General features: G+C 44.9%; 1 protein-coding gene across 1 annotated transcript in view; it reads right to left on the minus strand.

Annotated features, from left to right (window-relative positions):
- Nucleotides 1-18,168, minus strand: part of CTPS2 (CTP synthase 2) — a 134,365-nt gene that overhangs the window by 39,908 nt on the left and 76,289 nt on the right. The window contains exons 14-15 of the mRNA XM_030933646.1: nt 14,191-14,345; nt 13,699-13,831 (exon numbers count right to left, since the gene is read on the minus strand). Coding sequence (XP_030789506.1) covers nt 13,699-13,831; nt 14,191-14,345 — 288 coding nt within the window. The remainder of the gene's footprint in view (nt 1-13,698; nt 13,832-14,190; nt 14,346-18,168) is intronic.

An 18,168-nucleotide genomic window follows, 5' to 3' on the forward strand; every position in this document is an offset into this window, starting at 1 on the left:
GAAGGAGGAGTTGCTGTTTAATGGGTATAGTTTCCAGTTTTGCAAGATGAGAAGAGTTCTGGAAACTGTACAACAATGTAATGTACTTAACACAATTGAACTATACACTAGGAAATGGTTAAGATGGCAAATTTTATGTTATGCATATTTTACCACAATTAATTTTTTTTTTTTTTTTTGAGACGGAGTCTGGCTCTATCGCCCAGGCTGGAGTGCAGTGGCCGGATCTCAGCTCACTGCAAGCTCTGCCTCCCGGGTTTATGCCATTCTCCTGCCTCAGCCTCCCGAGTAGCTGGGACTACAGGCGCCCGCCACCACGCCCGGCTAGTTTTTTGTATTTTTTAGTAGAGACGGAGTTTCACGGTGTTAGCCAGGATGGTCTCGATCTCCTGACCTCGTGATCCACCCGTCTCGGCCTCCCATCCACCCGTCTCGGCCTCCCAATTTTTTTAAATAAAAAACAAAAATCATCCAGCCCCACTCTTGTCCATGATGTCCTCTTGCTCTGACTCACCCTTTATTCAAACCTCCCACTCCCACCCTTTGCAACCTGGCTTTTGTTCCTGTGACTTTACAGAACTGCTCTCTAAAATCCAGCAGGTCTGTCTTCAGCTGCTACCCTTCCCCTTCTGTGACCTCTGCTCCCCCAGGCACTTTTTGCCCCATCTACCTGTTCGTTATCTTCAACTGGGGACCCCTGCCCAAGACTGTACCCTCTTTTCTTCTCCCACATTCGCTCCCCTGGAAGCTATCACCCACATAGCTGTCCACTCCCATTCTATACCTTCTGAACCTTATCTTTCCCCTGGTGCCATATCTCCTATTTCCAGGGGGCTAAAGCAATCACCCATAGCAGCTAATACGTTGGTACAAAAGTAAAACCACTACCTGCTGGGCTTCATTACCTCTTTTCTTGGTAGAACTGCCTTGCTTTTACACAAATGTCTTTTTTGCACCAGTGTCTTAACTTACTTCACTTTTAAGACCAGCCGCATCCACGCCTTCTGCCAATTAGGCATTTTAAGGACCAGAGCTCTCTTGTATGTGCAAGAATTTGCTGATGCTTATCTAACTCAGTGCTTATCTAATTCAAAGATCCTAAGAGGCTTCCCAGGGTGCAGGTATTTGTTGTATTTCGCTTGCAGAGTGCTGGCAAACACACAATATTTTAAAAATGTAAATAAGTTGCCAACATTTAAAAGTCAGGAGATTTTACATAAAACTCCAGATTTCCAGATTCTCTTGAAAATTTAGAAGACTGGCAGCAATGAATCCACAGTTCTTCATACAACTATCAGCTGTGGAAGTCGCTTCTTTGATGGGGCACATGCTTGCTGATTTGCTACAGTCCCCATCACTCCTTACTGCCTTTCTAACTCTGAGGCTCAGTGTAGCTGTTGCTGATTGTTGAGCTTAAGCTGTGACATTTCTCACACCTGCCTGTCTGCATTCCCTCCCTGGCCCTACTGGCCTAGATGCTCAGTGCAATACTGACTCAGTGCTTGTGTCTATCCTTAAGCTAAACCTGTGGTTTCAGACTGGCTTTCAGAAGAAGCCTGGGGTAGGGTCTTTGCTTTCTGCACTCCCTGCTCTCCGCCCACAAGACACTCCTGAAACCTGCAGAACCTTTTCTCAGGATTCTCAGTGAGGGCAGCATTCAGCTCTGGGAGCTGTTTGGGTTCTTCCGCCCCCTCTTTGATTAAGGTCCAGCCGTTTGGTACAGTGAGGTGGTCAGAGTCAGCTCAATGACTTTCTAACAAGTGACCTGGATGAGTGACAACTTTGCTAAGATTCCTTTCTTTTGTGCAAAATGGTGGCCGGATCCTAGGGGTGAGGAGAGGAATGTCTTAACTACTGGTGATCAGAAAGCACTGAGTTGCAGCCAGCCACAGCTGGCTCCTTTATTTCTCCTTTACGTTCTCCTGTATTTCTCCTTTACTTTCTCCTACCTTTCTCCTTTATTTCCTACTTTTGAATTTTAGAATGTCATTTCTCCAATTTTTATAAAATATTTCATTTCTTTTCGTATCTAAATTCTTCCCCTTCCCTAATTTTATCTTCCTGATCTGCTTTTATCTCAGTTTTCTAGTATAAAACATCTGAGTTGAAAAATGTGTCTTTGCTTTTAACACTATATTATAGCATTACATTCTTTTTCATCACTTTCGTTGTTGTTTTTGTTTTGTTTTTTAAGACGGAGTCTCACTCTGTCACCCAGGCCGGAATGCAGTGGTGTGATCTCGGCTCACTGCAACCTCCACTTCCTGGGTTCAAGTGATTCTCCTGCCTCAGCCTCTCAAGTAGCTGGGATTACAGCCATGCACCACCACGCCTGGCTAATTTTTGTATTTTTAGTAGAGATGGGGTTTCTCCATGTTGGCCAGGCTGGTCTCAAACTCCTGACCTCAAGTGATTCACCCACCTCGGCCTCCCAAAGTGCTAGGATTACAGGCGTGAGCCACCACACCCCACCTTTCATCACTTTCATTTCATTTGTTTCCCATTTAGTATTCTTATCTCGTTCTTGGCATCTCTTTTCTTAGATATTATGCACTGACAGGTGGGGAGCTAGCAGCCAAGAAAGACAGAATAGAAAGAACCTTGCAAGAGCAAGGGGAAGTCTCTTCTTCCCTCCCACTCCACTAGTGGGACCTCATTCTTAATGCCAGGTCACTAACCGACGTTTGCCCCGAGCTTTGAGAAGATCACAGGTCAATGCTCTCAAACATCAGCCACACCTAAACAGTGCATTTTCTGTGCCAGGCACTGTTCTAAGGGCTCCCGCATATCATTTATTTAACCCTCACAAGAACCCCATGAGGCTGGCGCTCTTATCTCTGTCTTTCAAATGCAGAAACTGAGGTGTGGTGTGGGTAAGTAGCTCCACACAGCGAGAGACTGAGAGCTGAGGCCCAACGGGCCTCTGGTGAGCAGTGGCTCCGGGGCTGGGCTCTTAACCACTCCACTAGTTCCCTTCGGTGAAGTGATGAGGACAAGCGCTTGTCTAGAGAGGGGGCAGGAATGCCATCTGTTGTTAGGATGAAAGGTGCTATGTCCCAGACCTATGAACCTCCATATTAACAAACACGCTTTAGCGAATGGTTTCCCCAGTAAAAGGCAAGAAGCAGTAAGAAGACAGCCACCCTGCAGTGTGGACCTGGGCTCTGGGGGCAGGCGGGGAGGCTCGCCAAGTGGTATGCAGCTCTCACGAAGCCCTGCCACGCTCCTCTGGAGTTTGTGTCTCAGCACAATGACGAATTACCACGGCATGGACTCTCAGGGTTCCTAAATCCCTGGCGACCTCTTTTAAATTGTTATGTAAATAACCTCATTAACTCAGTTGAGGATTTTTTTTTTAACATGGTTTTTCTTTTTTTTTTCCCCTGCTCTAATGTTTCACGAACGTTCAATGTTGGTTTTGGTTTTATTTTTTAAACTTCCTAATCTAATCACACCAGGAACCAGAAGCTGTTTTTCCATATCAGTGCTTCGATAAGAGACAAGAAAGCCAAAGCCATTTTTCTAGCCCCTGAAAACTTCTCCCCATTTCTCTCAGCTCTTTCACATTTTAGATTTAACCACTCTGCATTTGCAATGCCATAAACTGTACCGGGACTCCCAGCACTGGGTCTCAATATCTTTTTAACGGGCCTTGTGCCTCTGTTCTTTCCAAACAAAACCCTTTTTCCCTTACATTAAAGCAGAACTGGTCGTTTTAGTCAAGTTCTTCTTTAATACGAGGAAATGCAGAGAAGGTCTCTGAAAGGAATGAAGCATTCCGTTTCCACCTGCCCGGTCCAGAAGGCTTCACTGGTATCTTGTATCCCAGAGTTGTGTCATGCTCCTGCCGGCATCAACCTGAGGAGCTCTCCCAGGCCTCCTCTGCCAGCTGTCATCTGCCTGCATCAAACCTCACTGTCCCCATGTCATCTGCTCTGAGGATGAGGGCCAGCTTCACAGAACTCTGGAAATCACCAGGTCCTGGTCTCCAGTTGTATAAACTGCACTGCCCTGGGCTCCTAACTCCTTCAAGTTTGTTGTGTTGCATTCTCTCTCTTTTTTTTTTTTTTTCCTTTTCTTTTTTGAGATGGAGTTTCACTCTTGTTGGCCAGGCTGGAGTGTAATAGCACAATCTCGGCTCACTGCAACCTCTGCCTCCCGGGTTCCAGCAATTCTCTTGCCTAGCTGGGATTACAGGCATGCGCCACCACGCTTGGCTAATTTTGTATTTTTATTTTTATTTTTATTTTTATTTATTTATTTTTTTTTTTTTTTGAGGCAGAGTCTCGCTCTGTCGCCCGGGCTGGAGTGCAGTGGCCGGATCTCAGCTCACTGCAAGCTCCGCCTCCCGGGTTTACGCCATTCTCCTGCCTCAGCCTCCCGAGTAGCTGGGACTACAGGCGCCCGCCAACTCACCCGGCTAGTTTTTTGTATTTTTTAGTAGAGACGGGGTTTCACCGTATTAGCCAGGATGGTCTCGATCTCCTGACCTCGTGATCCACCCGTCTCGGCCTCCCAACGTGCTGGGATTACAGGCTTGAGCCACCGCGCCCGGCCTTAATTTTGTATTTTTAGTAGAGACTGGGTTTCTCCATGTAAGTCAGGCTGGTCTCAAACTCCCGATCTCAGGTGATCCGCCAACCTCGGCCTCCCAAAGTGCTGGGATTACAGGCGTGAGCCACCGCACCCGGCCCTATGTTGTGTTGCATTCTTAACTGGACCAGATACACCTCCCTATAGGGAGCCCACAGTACAACCCCATGCTCAAGGCCCACCTCTTCCCTCCTCTCTCTCCTGGAGCCTGTGGGCCTTCTCTGCACCCTTCCACCTCGTGGCATTCCCCTGCTTCTAAGGGCAAGTGCTCCCTAACTGTTTGGGTGCTGGTTTGGAGGGCATAGAGAATTTGGGAGCTTTAAATTAGGTTGATGGCTGGACAAAATGAAGAAGAACATTTCATGTCATGTGAAAATGATATGAAATCAACTTCCGGCACCCATAAATAAAACTCTGTTGGGACACAGCCATGCTCATTCACTCACATATTTATCTGTAGCTGCTTTCACACCACAATGGCTGCAAAGCCAAAAATATTTACTATCTGGTCCCTTATTGAAAAAGTGTACCAAAGGCCATTGAGGATCTCTTGAGGCCAAGAATTTGAGACTAGCCTGGGCAACAAAGAGATCCCATCTCTACAAAAATTTGAGGCTGGGCGCAGTGGCTCATGCCTGTAATCTCAGCACTTCAGGAGGCCGAGGCGAGTGGATCACCTGAGGTCAGAAGTTCAAGACCAGCCTGACCAATATGGTGAACCCGTCTCTACTAAAAATACAAAAATTAGCCAGACATGGTGGCAGGCGCCTGTAGTGCCAGCTACTTGGGAGGCTGAGATAGGAGAATTGCTTGAACCCGGGAGGCGGAGGTTGCAGTGAGCCAAGATCATGCCACTGCACTCCAGCCTGGGCAACAGAGCAAGACTCCGTCTCAAAAAAAAAAAAAAAAAAAAAAATTAGAAATTAGCCAGGCGTGGTGGCATGTGGCTGTAGTCCCAGCTACTCAGGAGGCTGAGGCAGGAGGACTGCTTGGGTCTAGGAGGTTGAGGCTGCAGCAAGTTACGATCACACCACTGCACTTCAGCCTGGACAACAGAGAAAATCCTGTCTCTAAAATAAAGAAATAAATAAGTTTGGGGCTAGCATTCCTACTAAATGCACACACATCAGGTTGTGCAGTATTCAAACACGTGAGCTGAAATGGTCTGAAAAACATGTTCTTTCTAGCAGGTGGCAATTTGGTTTGGAAACCACACTCAACACAGACAAAGTCTTGCCTCCCTCACTGGATGTCTTGCCAACACATCTGGGACTTGACCAAGCAAATTAAGGACAGGGTCTTGTAATATTTTAGAGACACTATCAAGTTGTTGACCATCCCTGAATGAGCTCCGAACCTTGTCTGAATTTCTTTGTGCTTTATTATGTTCCCATCTCTTGTGCTCTCAGTTGAGAGCCACAAGCAAAACAATAAAGTTGGCCGGGCGCGGTGGCTCAAGCCTGTAATCCCAGCACTCTGGGAGGCCGAGATGGGCGGATCACAAGGTCAGGAGATTGAGACCATCCTGGCTAACCCGGTGAAACCCCGTCTCTACTAAAAAAATATAAAAAACTAGCCGGGCGAGGTGGCGTGCGCTTGTAGTCCCAGCTACTTGGGAGGCTGAGGCAGGAGAATGGCGTAAACCCGGGAGGCGGAGCTTGCAGTGAGCTGAGATCCGGCCACTGCACTCCGGCCTGGGCGACAGAGCGAGACTCGGTCTCAAAAAAAAAAAAAAAAAAAAAAAAAAAAAAAAAAAAAAAAAAAACAATAAAGTTCATTTTTGGAGTCTTAAAACCGTCTAATAACTTAGTTCCTCAGTGTTCCCCTGGCTCCCCTCTCACATGAGACTGATCCCTCCATCTCTAGCCACTCCTCATTCTATATTTCTTACTTTTCTTTTTTTTTTTTTTTTTGACACGGAGTCTCGCTCTGTCACCCAGGCTGGAGTGCAGTGGCCGGACCTCAGTTCACTGCAAGCTCCGCCTCCTGGGTTTACGCCATTCTCCTGCCTCAGCCTCCCGAGTAGCTGGGACTACAGGCGCCCGCCACCTCGCCCGGCTAGTTTTTTGTATTTTTAGTAGAGATGGGGTTTCACCATGTTAGCCAGGATGGTCTTGATCTCCTGACCTCGTGATCCACCCGTCTCGGCCTCCCAAAGTGCTGGGATTACAGGCTTGAGCCACCGCGCCCGGCCTATTTCTTACTTTTCAAAGCACCCCACTTAAGACTTACCCACACTGTGCCACTTCTCCCTGCTTTTCAAAAATCGTCTAATGAGTTAATTAACCGACTAATAGCATCACTATAAGGAGACAAGCCCTACTATCTAACTTTCCAGATAGTATAAGCTTTTTTAAGGCCAGACACAGTGACTCATGCCTGTAATCCCACCACTTTGGGAGGCTGAGGCAGGAGGATTGCTTGAGGCCAGGAGTTAAAGACCAGCCTGGGCGACAAAGAGAAACCCTGTCTCTATTTTTTTAAATTAAAAATTTTTTTTAAAAGGTAAAAAATTAGTTTTTTAAAAATCGAGATATAATTTACACGCAATAAAATATACAGACCTGAAGGGTAGAGCATCAAGGAGTCTAACAATTGTGTATTTCAAGAGTTACCTTTTTTCTTTCTTTTTTTTTTTTTTTTTTGAGACAGAGTCTCTCTCTGTCACCCAGGCTGAAGTGCAGTGGTGTGATCTCTGCTCACTGCAACCTCCGCCTCCCGGGTTCAAGCTATTCTCCTGCCTCAGCCTCTTGAGTAACTGGGACTACAGGTGTGTAACACCATGCCCAGCTAATTTTTGTATTTTTAGTAGAGACAAGGTTTCACCATGATGGCCAGGCTGGTCTCAAACTCCTGACCTCAAGTGATCCAGCCACCTTGGCCTCCGAAAGTGCGGGGATTACAGGCATGAGCCACCATGCCTGGCCTAGAGTTACATTTTGGAGAGTGATTATAACACTAGACGGAGGAGCCAGGACAGCATGTTTTATTAGAAGACTAGAAAATAACATGGGAAGAGTGTCCCAGCCCTAGTTCTGACTCTCCCAACTGTGTGCCACTTCATTTCTCAGTCCTCCATTTCCTCAGCTGAAAAATAAAGAGGTTATATCAACTGACTTCTGAAAGCCCCCTTAGTCCTATTCTCTGTCATGAAATAGGATATGTATGCAAGCCAGCAGAGAAGTGGGGAGATGATGTCCTTCAATTCTGCCTAGGATGGGAGTAGCTCACTGCCTCATCCGTGGAGTTCATTCAACGTGCAGTTCTTTTTCTTTTCTTTTTTTTTTGTTTTTGAGACAGGGCCTTGCTCTGTTGCCCAGACTGGAGTGCAGTGGTACTATCATGGCTCATTGCAGCCTCAACTCCCTGGGCTCAAGCAATCCTTCTGCCTCAGCCTCCTGAGTAGCTGGGACTACAGGTGTGTGCCACGACACCTGGCTGATTTTCTAAAATTTTTTTGTAGAGACAGGGTCTCACTATGTTGCCCAGGCTGAAAGGTTCTTGTTTAGACCAGGATTCAGCAGACTATGGACCAGCCCACAGTCATGGGATCCCCCTGACTGTTTCTGTTTGGCCCTTGAACTAAGAATGGTTTTTACACTTTAAATTGGTTGAAAAAATTAAATCAAACAATAATATTTCATGCCACATGAAAATGATATGGAATCAACTTTCAGCGCCCATAGATAAAGTTTTGTTGGGACACAGCCATGCTCATTCAGTCACATATTTGCCTCTAGCTGTTTTCACACCACAACGGCCACAAAGCCAAAAATATTTACTATCTGCCCCTTTATTGAAAAAGTTTACCAACCCATAGTTAAGTCCTAATAAAGACTTCAGACCTGGGCACTATACACACAAGTAAATCAATATTTGAGGTAGCAAACGTTTTCACTTTGTAGCAATGAACAGAAATAGGGCTCTTTTTGTTCCTGCTGATAGAGCAAGAAGAAAAATAATCCTACCAAAAAGACTAGGGAAAACAGGAACACAAGTACAGCGATTGTCATCATGACCTTGCTCAGCCCTTCTTTCCAACAATCTGGCAGAATTATCAGTCATAAAAGTGTTCATACCCTTTGACATAATAATCCAACTCCTGGAAATCTATCCTAAGGAAATATTCAAAAGAACGAAAACACTGTGTCAAGATGTTCAATTCAGCATTTTTCTAACAAAATGCCAGAAACCATGTGAAGTGTTTATCAGTAGGAAATGAATCAGCAGAATATGATTCCTTAACACAATTAAATACTATATGCACAGATCATAGACAGGAAGACCAGATACAGGAAAAAGTGACACTACCAGAAAAGACTATATAAAAACTAATCTTGATGAAGTCTGGAAAAGACCATGGATATGCAATGAATACTCAGGTAGAGGATTATAGATAATACAGTTTAGAAAAACATCTTCTTTCTTTTTTAATTCACAAATAATAATTGTACATATTTATGGGGCACATAGTCATGTTTCAATACATATAATGTATAGTGATCAAATCAGGATAATTATTTTGAATCCTTTAACAAATCTCTCCCTCTTCCTCAAAAATGTCTCATTTCTAATTACCCTTGAATCAGCTTTGATAATTCTACACACACTATCATTAGCCCTTTTATAGGAAAAGGCCTTTGCAGATGAAGATAACACATAGAACACAGGAAGGGAATTTCCAGGAACACGCTGCTTATAAACAGGGCAAATCATTACCAGTACTTTTGTCCAAATCAATTCAAACCTATAATCTCCACTTCAGAAAAAGTGAATTCATAGTTTTCATAACCCTTAAGGAAGTAACAGGTGATTAAGAAAAAAAGAGGAATTGTTCTTGAATGTAAAAATTAGGCTCGGCTGGGCGGGGTAGCTCACGCCCATAATCCCAGCACCTTGGGAGGCCGAGGCAGAAGGATCACCCAAAGTCAGGAATTCAAGACTAGCCTGGCCAACGTGGTGAAACGCCACCTCAAATAAAACATAAAAAATTAGCCAGGCATAGTAGCGCACACCTGTACTCTCAGCTACTGGAGAGGCTGAGGCAGGAGAATCGCTCGAACCTGGGAGGCGGAGGTTGTAGTGAGCCAAGATGGTGTCACTGCACTCCAGCCTGGGTGACAACAGCGAAACTCTGTCTCAAAAAGAAAAAAAAAAAAAAAAAAAAAACAATAGGCTGACTCTAGTCATCCATCCACTGTGGCTATCAATATCTTTAGGCTGTGATCCTATTTCAAGGCATTGTTTTTTACTAGAGAACTCTTTACTTTCCTGTTTTTCTTTTTTTCCTTTTTTTTTTTTTTGAGACGGAGTCTGGCTGTGTTGCCCAGGCTGGAGTGCAGCGGCGCAATCTCGGCTCACTGCAAGCTCCGCCTCCCGGGTTCATGCCATTCTCCCACCTCAGCCTCCAAGTAGCTGGGACTACAGGCGCCCGTCACCACGCCCAGCTAATTTTTTGTATTTTTAGTAGAGACGGGGTTTCACCGTGTTAGCCAAGATGGTCTCGATCTCCTGACCTCGTGATCTGCCCGCCTCGGCCTCCCAAAGTGCTGGGATTACAGGCTTGAGCCACCGCGCCCCGCCTACTTTCCTGTTTTTCTATTTAATCCAATCATTGTAACTCCTGGCCTATAAGTCAAATTTAAATGAAAAAATGAATAGCATTTAAATGCTTCCTATCAAAATTGTTCATTGTTTTCACAGGCAATGTAGGCAAATGTATTTTGTTCATAGCATTCTTGCAAAAATGTGCTGACTTGGAAAAAAGCCTACAAAAGAAACGTGCCAATAGGGGATGGGGTACTCCTCCAAAAGAAATGTGCCAGCTTATAAAAACATAAATAAATACATGAAATTCTACAAAAGAAATATGTTGACTAGGAGAAAAAAAGGTCCATAAAACACTATCAGCCGGGCACAGTGGCTCATGCCTGTAATCTCAGCACTTTGGGAGGCCGAGGCAGGCGGATCACTTGAGATTAGGGGTTCGAAACCAGCCTGACCAACATGGAGAAACCCCGTCTCTACTAAAAATACACAAAATTAGCTGAGCGTGGTGGCGCATGCCTGTAATCTCAGTTACTTGGGAGGCTGAGGCAGGAGAATCGCTTGAACCCGGGAGGTGGAGGTTGCAGTGAGCCAAGATCGCGCCACTGCACTCAAGCCTGGGCAACAAGAGTGAAACTCTGTCTCAAAAAACAAAAGAAAACAACAACAAAAAAACCCACTATCATGCTATATGTTTTGATATTTTTATGCTACCCAGTAGAGCCTCGCACAGTGGTCACATTCTTATCTCTGGCACAGCCTTTTTTGGAGACCTGTGGAAGACAGTGCTGCACAAGTGTGAGGGCACAAGTTCATATATCACATGCTTCTTGGAAACTATGAAGCACAACTTAAATTTAAGGCAACATAATTTTCTTTCCCTTTAGAAAAGGGACTTTTTAAAAAATTAAGGAGAAAAAATTAAAGAAATTGTTGCCTGGAAACAACCCAAATGTCCAGCAGCTGATGAGTGGATAAACAAAATGTGGTCCATCCACACAATGGAATATTATTTGGCATGAAAAGGAATGAAGTACTGATACATGCTACAATGTGGATGCAGCAAAAAAAAATTATGATAAAAGAAAGAAGACAGACCAGGCATGGTGACTCACGCCTGTAATCCCAGCACTTTGGGAGGCCAAGATGGGCAGATCGCCTGAAGTCAGGACTTCAAGACCAGCGTGGCCAATAAAACCCCGTCCTACTAAAAAAACAAAAATTAGCCAGGCGTGGTAGTGGGTGTCTGTAATCCCAGCTACTCGGGAGGTTGAGGCAGGAGAATCGCTTAAATCTGGGAGGTGGAGGTTGCAGTGAGCCGAGATCGCGCCACTGCACTCCAGCCTGGGCGAAGAGTGAGACTATCTCAAAAAAAGAAAAAACAAAGAAAGAAGCCAGACACAAAAGACCACAAATCGTATGGTTCCGTTTACATGAAATGTCCATAATGGGCAAACCTATAGACAGAAAGTAGATTAGTGGTTGCCAGGGGCTGGCGGGGAGTAGGGTTGGTGACAGCTAATGGGTACAGGGTTTCTACAGGAGGTGATGAAAATGTCCTAAAATTGCGGTGATAGTTGCACAACTCTGTGAATGCACTAAAAAAATCAGTGAATTGGGCTGGGTGCAGTGGCTCACGCCTGTAATCCCAGCACTTTGGAAGGCCGAGGCAGACAGGTCATGAGGTCAGGAGATCAAGATCATCCTTGCTAAGACGATGAAACTCCGTTTCTACTAAAAATACAAAAAAAATAGTCGGCAGGTGCCTGTAGTCCCAGCTACTCGGGAGGCTGAGGCAGGAGAATGGCGTGAACCTGGGAGGCGGAGATTGCAGTGTGCCGAGATCGCGCCACTGCACTCCAGCCTGGGCGACAGAGCGAGACTCCGTCTCAAAAAAAAAAAAAATCAGTGAATTGTACACTACTAATAGATGAATTATATGATGAATTATATCTCAATAAAGTTGTTTTCAAAATTTTTCAAAACAAGCTTTGGTGCTGTGTTTAAGATTCATAAAAATAATAAAATCATCAATTTTTTTTTTTTTTTTCGAGACGGAGTCTCGCTCTGTCGCCCAGGCTGGAGTGCAGTAGCCGGATCTCAGCTCACTGCAAGCTCTGCCTCCCGGGTTCATGCCATTCTCCTGCCTCAGCCTCCCGAGTAGGTGGGACTACAGGCGCCTGCCACCTCCCCCGGCTAGTTTTTGTATTTTTTAGTAGAGACGGGGTTTCACCATGTTAGCCAGGATGGTCTTGATCTCCTGACCTCGTGATCCGCCCGTCTTGGCTTCCCAAAGTGCTGGGATTACAGGCTTGAGCCACCGCGCCCGGCCTAAATCATCAATAATTTTATGTGTACTGTGAAGAAAAACAAATTCTATTTTTTAAATTGAGACGGAGTCTCACTATGTTGCCCAGCCTGGTCTCCGACTCCTGGGTTCAAGCAATCCTCCCATCTCAGCCTCCCAAGTAGCTGGGACTACAGGCACATTACACCACATCCAGCACTAAGAAAAACAAATCTTTTTTACCCAGGCTGGAGTGCAGAAGCACCATCATGGCTCACTGCAGCCTCAACCTCCTGGGCTCAGGGGATCGTCCCGCTTCAGCCTCCCCAGTGGCTGGGACCACAGGCATGAGCCACCATGCCAGGCTAATTTTTGTAATGTTTGTAGATGCAGTGTCTCCCCATGTTGCCCAGGCTGGTCTTGAATTCCTGGGCTCAAGCAATCTGCTTGCCTCGGCCTCCCAAAGTGCTGGTGTGAGTCACTGTGATTGGCCAAGAAAAATCCTAAATCAGACTTATATCTATCAAATTTGTAACTATATTGAGTACAATGCTCTTTTTAAAAAGTTAGAACAATTATCAGTGAATCTTTCTCAATGGATATAATTTTAGGACATTAATTTTTCACTAACCATTTTTTGTCACGTAGGCAATTATTTGAACAAAGTTTCATAGTATCTGAAGACACCTGAAAGCTACAGAATTGCTAACATTCATGAAGAAAAAATATTCTTATATAGTATTTGTAAGGAAAAATGTTAGTGACTTAGAGAACAATGGTTTTTTATGCAGAGAAAGGAGGAAACTGTATTTACTTTGAAGCCTTTCATTTTTAAATTTCATTCTGGCTGGGAAGCTTTCTATTCCTTAGAAGGTTTATATTCATCTTTAAAGGAGAAGCTCATATTTCTGGTCTTACTCTTTCTTGAGTTAAGAAGGCATTTTCTAAAGAATTCTTATAACTTCACAGGATTCTAAGGGATTCTTATAATTTCACGAAAATGACACCGAACACTCACAATTCCTGAGCATCCGGTCCCCTTAGCAATCTGCCTTCCCCTTTTGTCACATTTCTTCCGCTTGTTTTTGAGGCCCTAGGAAGGCAGGGCTGGTATCTGTCCTGGTCACTATTATATCTGCACATGGCACAGAGTGGGCACTCAAGATATAATTATTAAATTGAATGAAAGGCTTTGGTTTGTTTTAAACAATAAGTTATTCTTATGTAATATGCTAATTTATGAAAACAGTTCCACAGAAATTAGAATTAACCTTTCGGGGAGTGGAAAGATCAGCAAATAGCAAATGGCAAGCCATCTCCCCACACTGGGGCTGCCAGGGAACAGAGAAATATGCTTCTGAGATGCACAACTGCCCTCCTACTTGGAAGTTCATTTGTGAGTCACTAAGATCAGGTAAACAGACATTAAACAGGGAACCGGTTCAAATGTAAAGGAGAGAACCATGGATTCAAAAGAACTGAGTGTGAATCAGGGCTCTCTCTCCCAGTCCAAGTTCATCTCCAGGAGCATCGGTAACTCACAAAACAGCCCAATGAACAGGAGGTAGTCATGCAGATCAAATGCGGAGGGGCATTCAATGTGTTCTACTGAGGCCAGCCCAAGGGACAAGCTTACTAGGGAGAGGAATGCCCAGAGCAGAGGGTCAGTGAGGGTAAGGGAGATGGGAAGAGGGAGAATCAGGGCCCTCCAAGGATGCTGGAAGGGGCAGGGGTGAGTCTCCACCACCCAGAGTATGGGGCACCTGCAGTCACATGAGCGACATCCGACGTCTTGTAAAATAAACAACATGGGAAACTTACTTAATATTGAATTTTCAGTTTTGAAAACAGTTCTTCTTATTCCCAGTCTCATTGTTCCTCCCAAATTGCCAGGGTTGTGCTCAGGCATATCAATCACCTTAGAAAACAAAACAAGTTCAGTTTTGCCATTTTGTAAAAATGTCATTTCCCAAATTTCAAGCTTTACTTTTAAAGGAATGATCATTGGGTAAGCATGGTCTCTAAACTATAACATTTGATCAGTCTTTCCAATGATCATGTTCAAACACAGGCATGATGTAGACACACCGCACATTGTACTTCCTTTCCATCTGCTTCTCACCTTTCATTTAAATCACTTATAAATAACGCATCAGGAGCATCTTGATGATGTCCCTCCTGCCATTACTCAAACTGTCAGTTCTAAGTAGTCCTCCCACTTCAATATCTGGATTGCTGAGGCCTCCCACGTCAGTGTTCACATCTTTCGTGATAACCCTCTTCCCACTGCCCAGTGCATTCCCTAAAGATTTTCCATAAGCAAATCTATCAGTACTTGTACTGTGGAAAGGTATACCAAAAGACCCTATTTTTAGAAAACCATTAGAGGGATTCCAAAAAAGAAGAAGAAAGAAAGAAAGAAAGAGAGAGAGAGAGAGAGAGAGAAAGAAAGAAAGAAGGAAGATGAGACAAAAGAAAAGAAAAAAGAAAAAGAAAAAGTAGTATCATCCAGTCTAGCACACTCTGTGGGTCAGAAACTTAAGTGGCATCCTTGATCACTCCCTCTCCCTCATAGCCACTCTGTCAAGTCCTGTGGATTCACCCCCTCCAAAATTCCCACATCCATCCACTTTTCTCCAGCCCTCCCCCAGGCTACAGCAATGGCTCACTGACTGGCCACTCAACACTCCCATGGCCCCAGCACACCCTGCCTACTACAGGCAGAGTGGTCTATTCACACAGCAAATCTTAGTGCGGCATTTTTTCTTGCTTGAAACCCTTGACCTCATGGTATCGGGCCAGCCTAACCCTCCAGCCTTATCTCAGATTCCCTGCCCCTCTCATCCTGAGAGCTGGTTCTTTGAGTTTTTCAACTGCATCTCCTTTCTTCCTGCCATGGCGACTTGGCACATGCTATGCCTTCTGCCTGGACAATCTCCTCCCATTCCTCAAATGAAACCATCCTTAACCCTGAAATCTTAGCTCAACTATCCAACATCAGCCACTCGAGGAGCTGGTATTTCTGGGAACCGTAGCCGAGTCAGTGTCCTCTATCTGTGCCCTCACAGAACGAAGTTCTTTCCCATCCCTGCCCTTCTCTCAGTTTGTGTCTGGCGAGTGCTTTGTGGGAGAGACAGTCAATCTTTGAGAGCCGGAGTGGCTTTATGTTTATGATCGCAATCACACCGCAGAAATTGAGAAACAGGTGATTTTTATGAAAAGCTTGTCTCGTAATTCATCCGTTTTCTCAGTTCTGTTCACTATGATCTCATGGTTTCATTTCATCTTCTTTTCTAAAGTTGTTAGAACAGACTACAGTTGGGTGAGTCAACCTGTTCTAATGGAATTGCTTGAGCTTCCCTCTCATAAAACCTTTCCTTTGCTGTTGCTGTTGTTGTTTTTCCCATACTGTAATTGCCACACATTGCTCTACAGGAATCTTTGACAACTGGAATTTTCTGAGGTAAAAAATTCCCAAAAAAATGTCTGATCTTATTAGTGCCCCAGAACTTTCCGAGCCATCTGAACCCAGTGTCCCGAGCTTGCTCCAAGAGTTACTTCAGGGAAAGGGTGGAGAAGAAACTCGATGACCTCCCTTGTTAGATGGAGTGCTCAATTCTCAAGTGCTCTTGGCCTTGGCATCTTGTTCCTATCTTTGGTTGGCTAATTATGGCTAGGTTAAGTATTACTGGGGTGAGGTGAGAGAGGGCATTCGCTTCTGGCTGATGAAGCTGAGTTGCACATAGATGCCTGGCCTCTCTATGTATTCTCTAAATCAGGTAAGACTGCACTACCTGCCACAGATTCAGAAGTACTACGTGTATTCAGAGCCTCAACTTCCATTTAAGTTTCAGACAACCTGAACCATCTAGGCAGACTACAGGGATAACCTCCGCTAACTTCTTGATAGAAGTGCACTGTGACTCTTCAGTCTACCCTTCCACACTGTGTTGGGTTCCAATACCCAAGAAGAGTCTTTACATGTAGTTTGTTCAGTTACTGGCAAGGTTGGTATTCAAGAAACATTCTGGTGTGAAGCATTGAGATTAGAGTAAAATTAGCCAACTAAGAACAGGAGGCCAGGCGCAGTGGCTCATGCCTGCAATCCCAACACTTTGGGAGACCAAGGCAGACAGATCACTTGAGCCAGAAGTTCAAGACCAGACTGGACAACATGGTCTCTACAAAAAATACAAAAATTAGCTGGGTGTGGTGACACAGGCTGCAGTCCCAGCTATTCAGGAGGCTGAGGTGGAAAGATTGCTTGAGCCTAGGAGGCAGAGGTTGCAGTGAGCTATGATCACACCACTGCACTCCAGGCTGGGCAACAAAGCAAGACCTTGTCTCAAAAATGTGAAGAAAAAGAACAGGAAACCTGCCTCACTGCTTACTTGGGATGAACTTGACAAGCACTTTAAGACCGGAAAATATTTCCAAAAGTCAAGTGTAGGGGGTGGGGAGGTGGGAGGTGGGGAGAGAAGGAAAATGCAGTAGGCATAGGGGCTGCCTAAGAGCATTAAAAACTCCTTCAACAAAGTGAGAGAAGTCTAAAAAGTCCTCAAAGAATACTATGAGATTATTTAGCAACATGGAGACAAACACTAGGAGAAAGAGCTAGAAGAAGCTAAAGAGTGGTAGAGAGGGAGTGAGAATTAATGACTTTGTCATTACAGACTTTTCAGAACTGTTGGCTTTTTAAACTTTGCACATAGTATTTTACCAACGAAAATACAAGTTTAGGCCGGGCGTGGTGGCTCAAGCCTGTAATCCCAGCACTTTGGGAGGCCGAGACGGGTGGATCACGAGGTCAGGAGATTGAGACCATCCTGGCTAACACGGTGAAACCCCATCTCTACTAAATAATACAAAAAACTAGCCGGGCGAGATGGCGGGCGACTGTAGTCCCAGCTACTCGGGAGGCTGAGGCAGGAGAATGGCGTGAACCTGGGAGGTGGAGCTTGCAGTGAGCTGAGATCCGGCCACTGCACTCCAGCCTGGGCGACAGAGCGAGACTCCGTCTCAAAAAAAAAAAGAAAATACAAGTTTAAGTCATCAAGAATAAGATGTAGTATTTAGGCCTTACACTAGAGTATTAGTTCACATTATCCCTGCTGTTTTCAGAAGTAATAAACACTACCTTCTCCTGAAATGATAGCACAGAAAGAAAATCCAAGGTATAAACGCCACTGTAATCCTCTGATTAAAACATGCTAGCATAGGAACCATTAGATAAGGCAAAAAATGCTAGAGAAGAGGTGGGAAGCAGGTGAAAACAGGTCTCCAGTACCAAATGTTGCCCTGAGCATCAGTGAAAGGAGAAAAGCAGGGAGAGAATTGACAGACAAGTCGCTGATGGAGTGAGGGAACAGGAGGGTTGTGTGTGGGCCTAGCTTAGGAGGTCTCATCTGGGAATCACCATTGCATACTCAGGCAAAGAAGAACACCGCCAGGCACCAGCTGGTGGAACCCCAACGCCCAGGAAGGGGAAGGTCGGGGGAAGGCAGAGACTATGGTGCCCAAGCCTGACACACCAGCTGCCTTGCAGAGTTATCAGATGATCCTACAAGCTAGATCCTACAAGATGATGATGGGTGGCTGCCTCTTGGGCTATAAGCAACCTGATTCAGCAGCAAAAATTAACAAAAATGTCTTTCTTCCCTGCATTCCTTCTACTAAAAGCCTGAGAGACAGAAGAACATCACAGTTTCAAAACATACCTATTTTATCATTACTGGGGTGCT

The sequence above is a fragment of the Rhinopithecus roxellana genome, chromosome 7 (assembly GCF_007565055.1).
Source record: "Rhinopithecus roxellana isolate Shanxi Qingling chromosome 7, ASM756505v1, whole genome shotgun sequence".
Taxonomy (NCBI): domain Eukaryota; kingdom Metazoa; phylum Chordata; class Mammalia; order Primates; family Cercopithecidae; genus Rhinopithecus; species Rhinopithecus roxellana.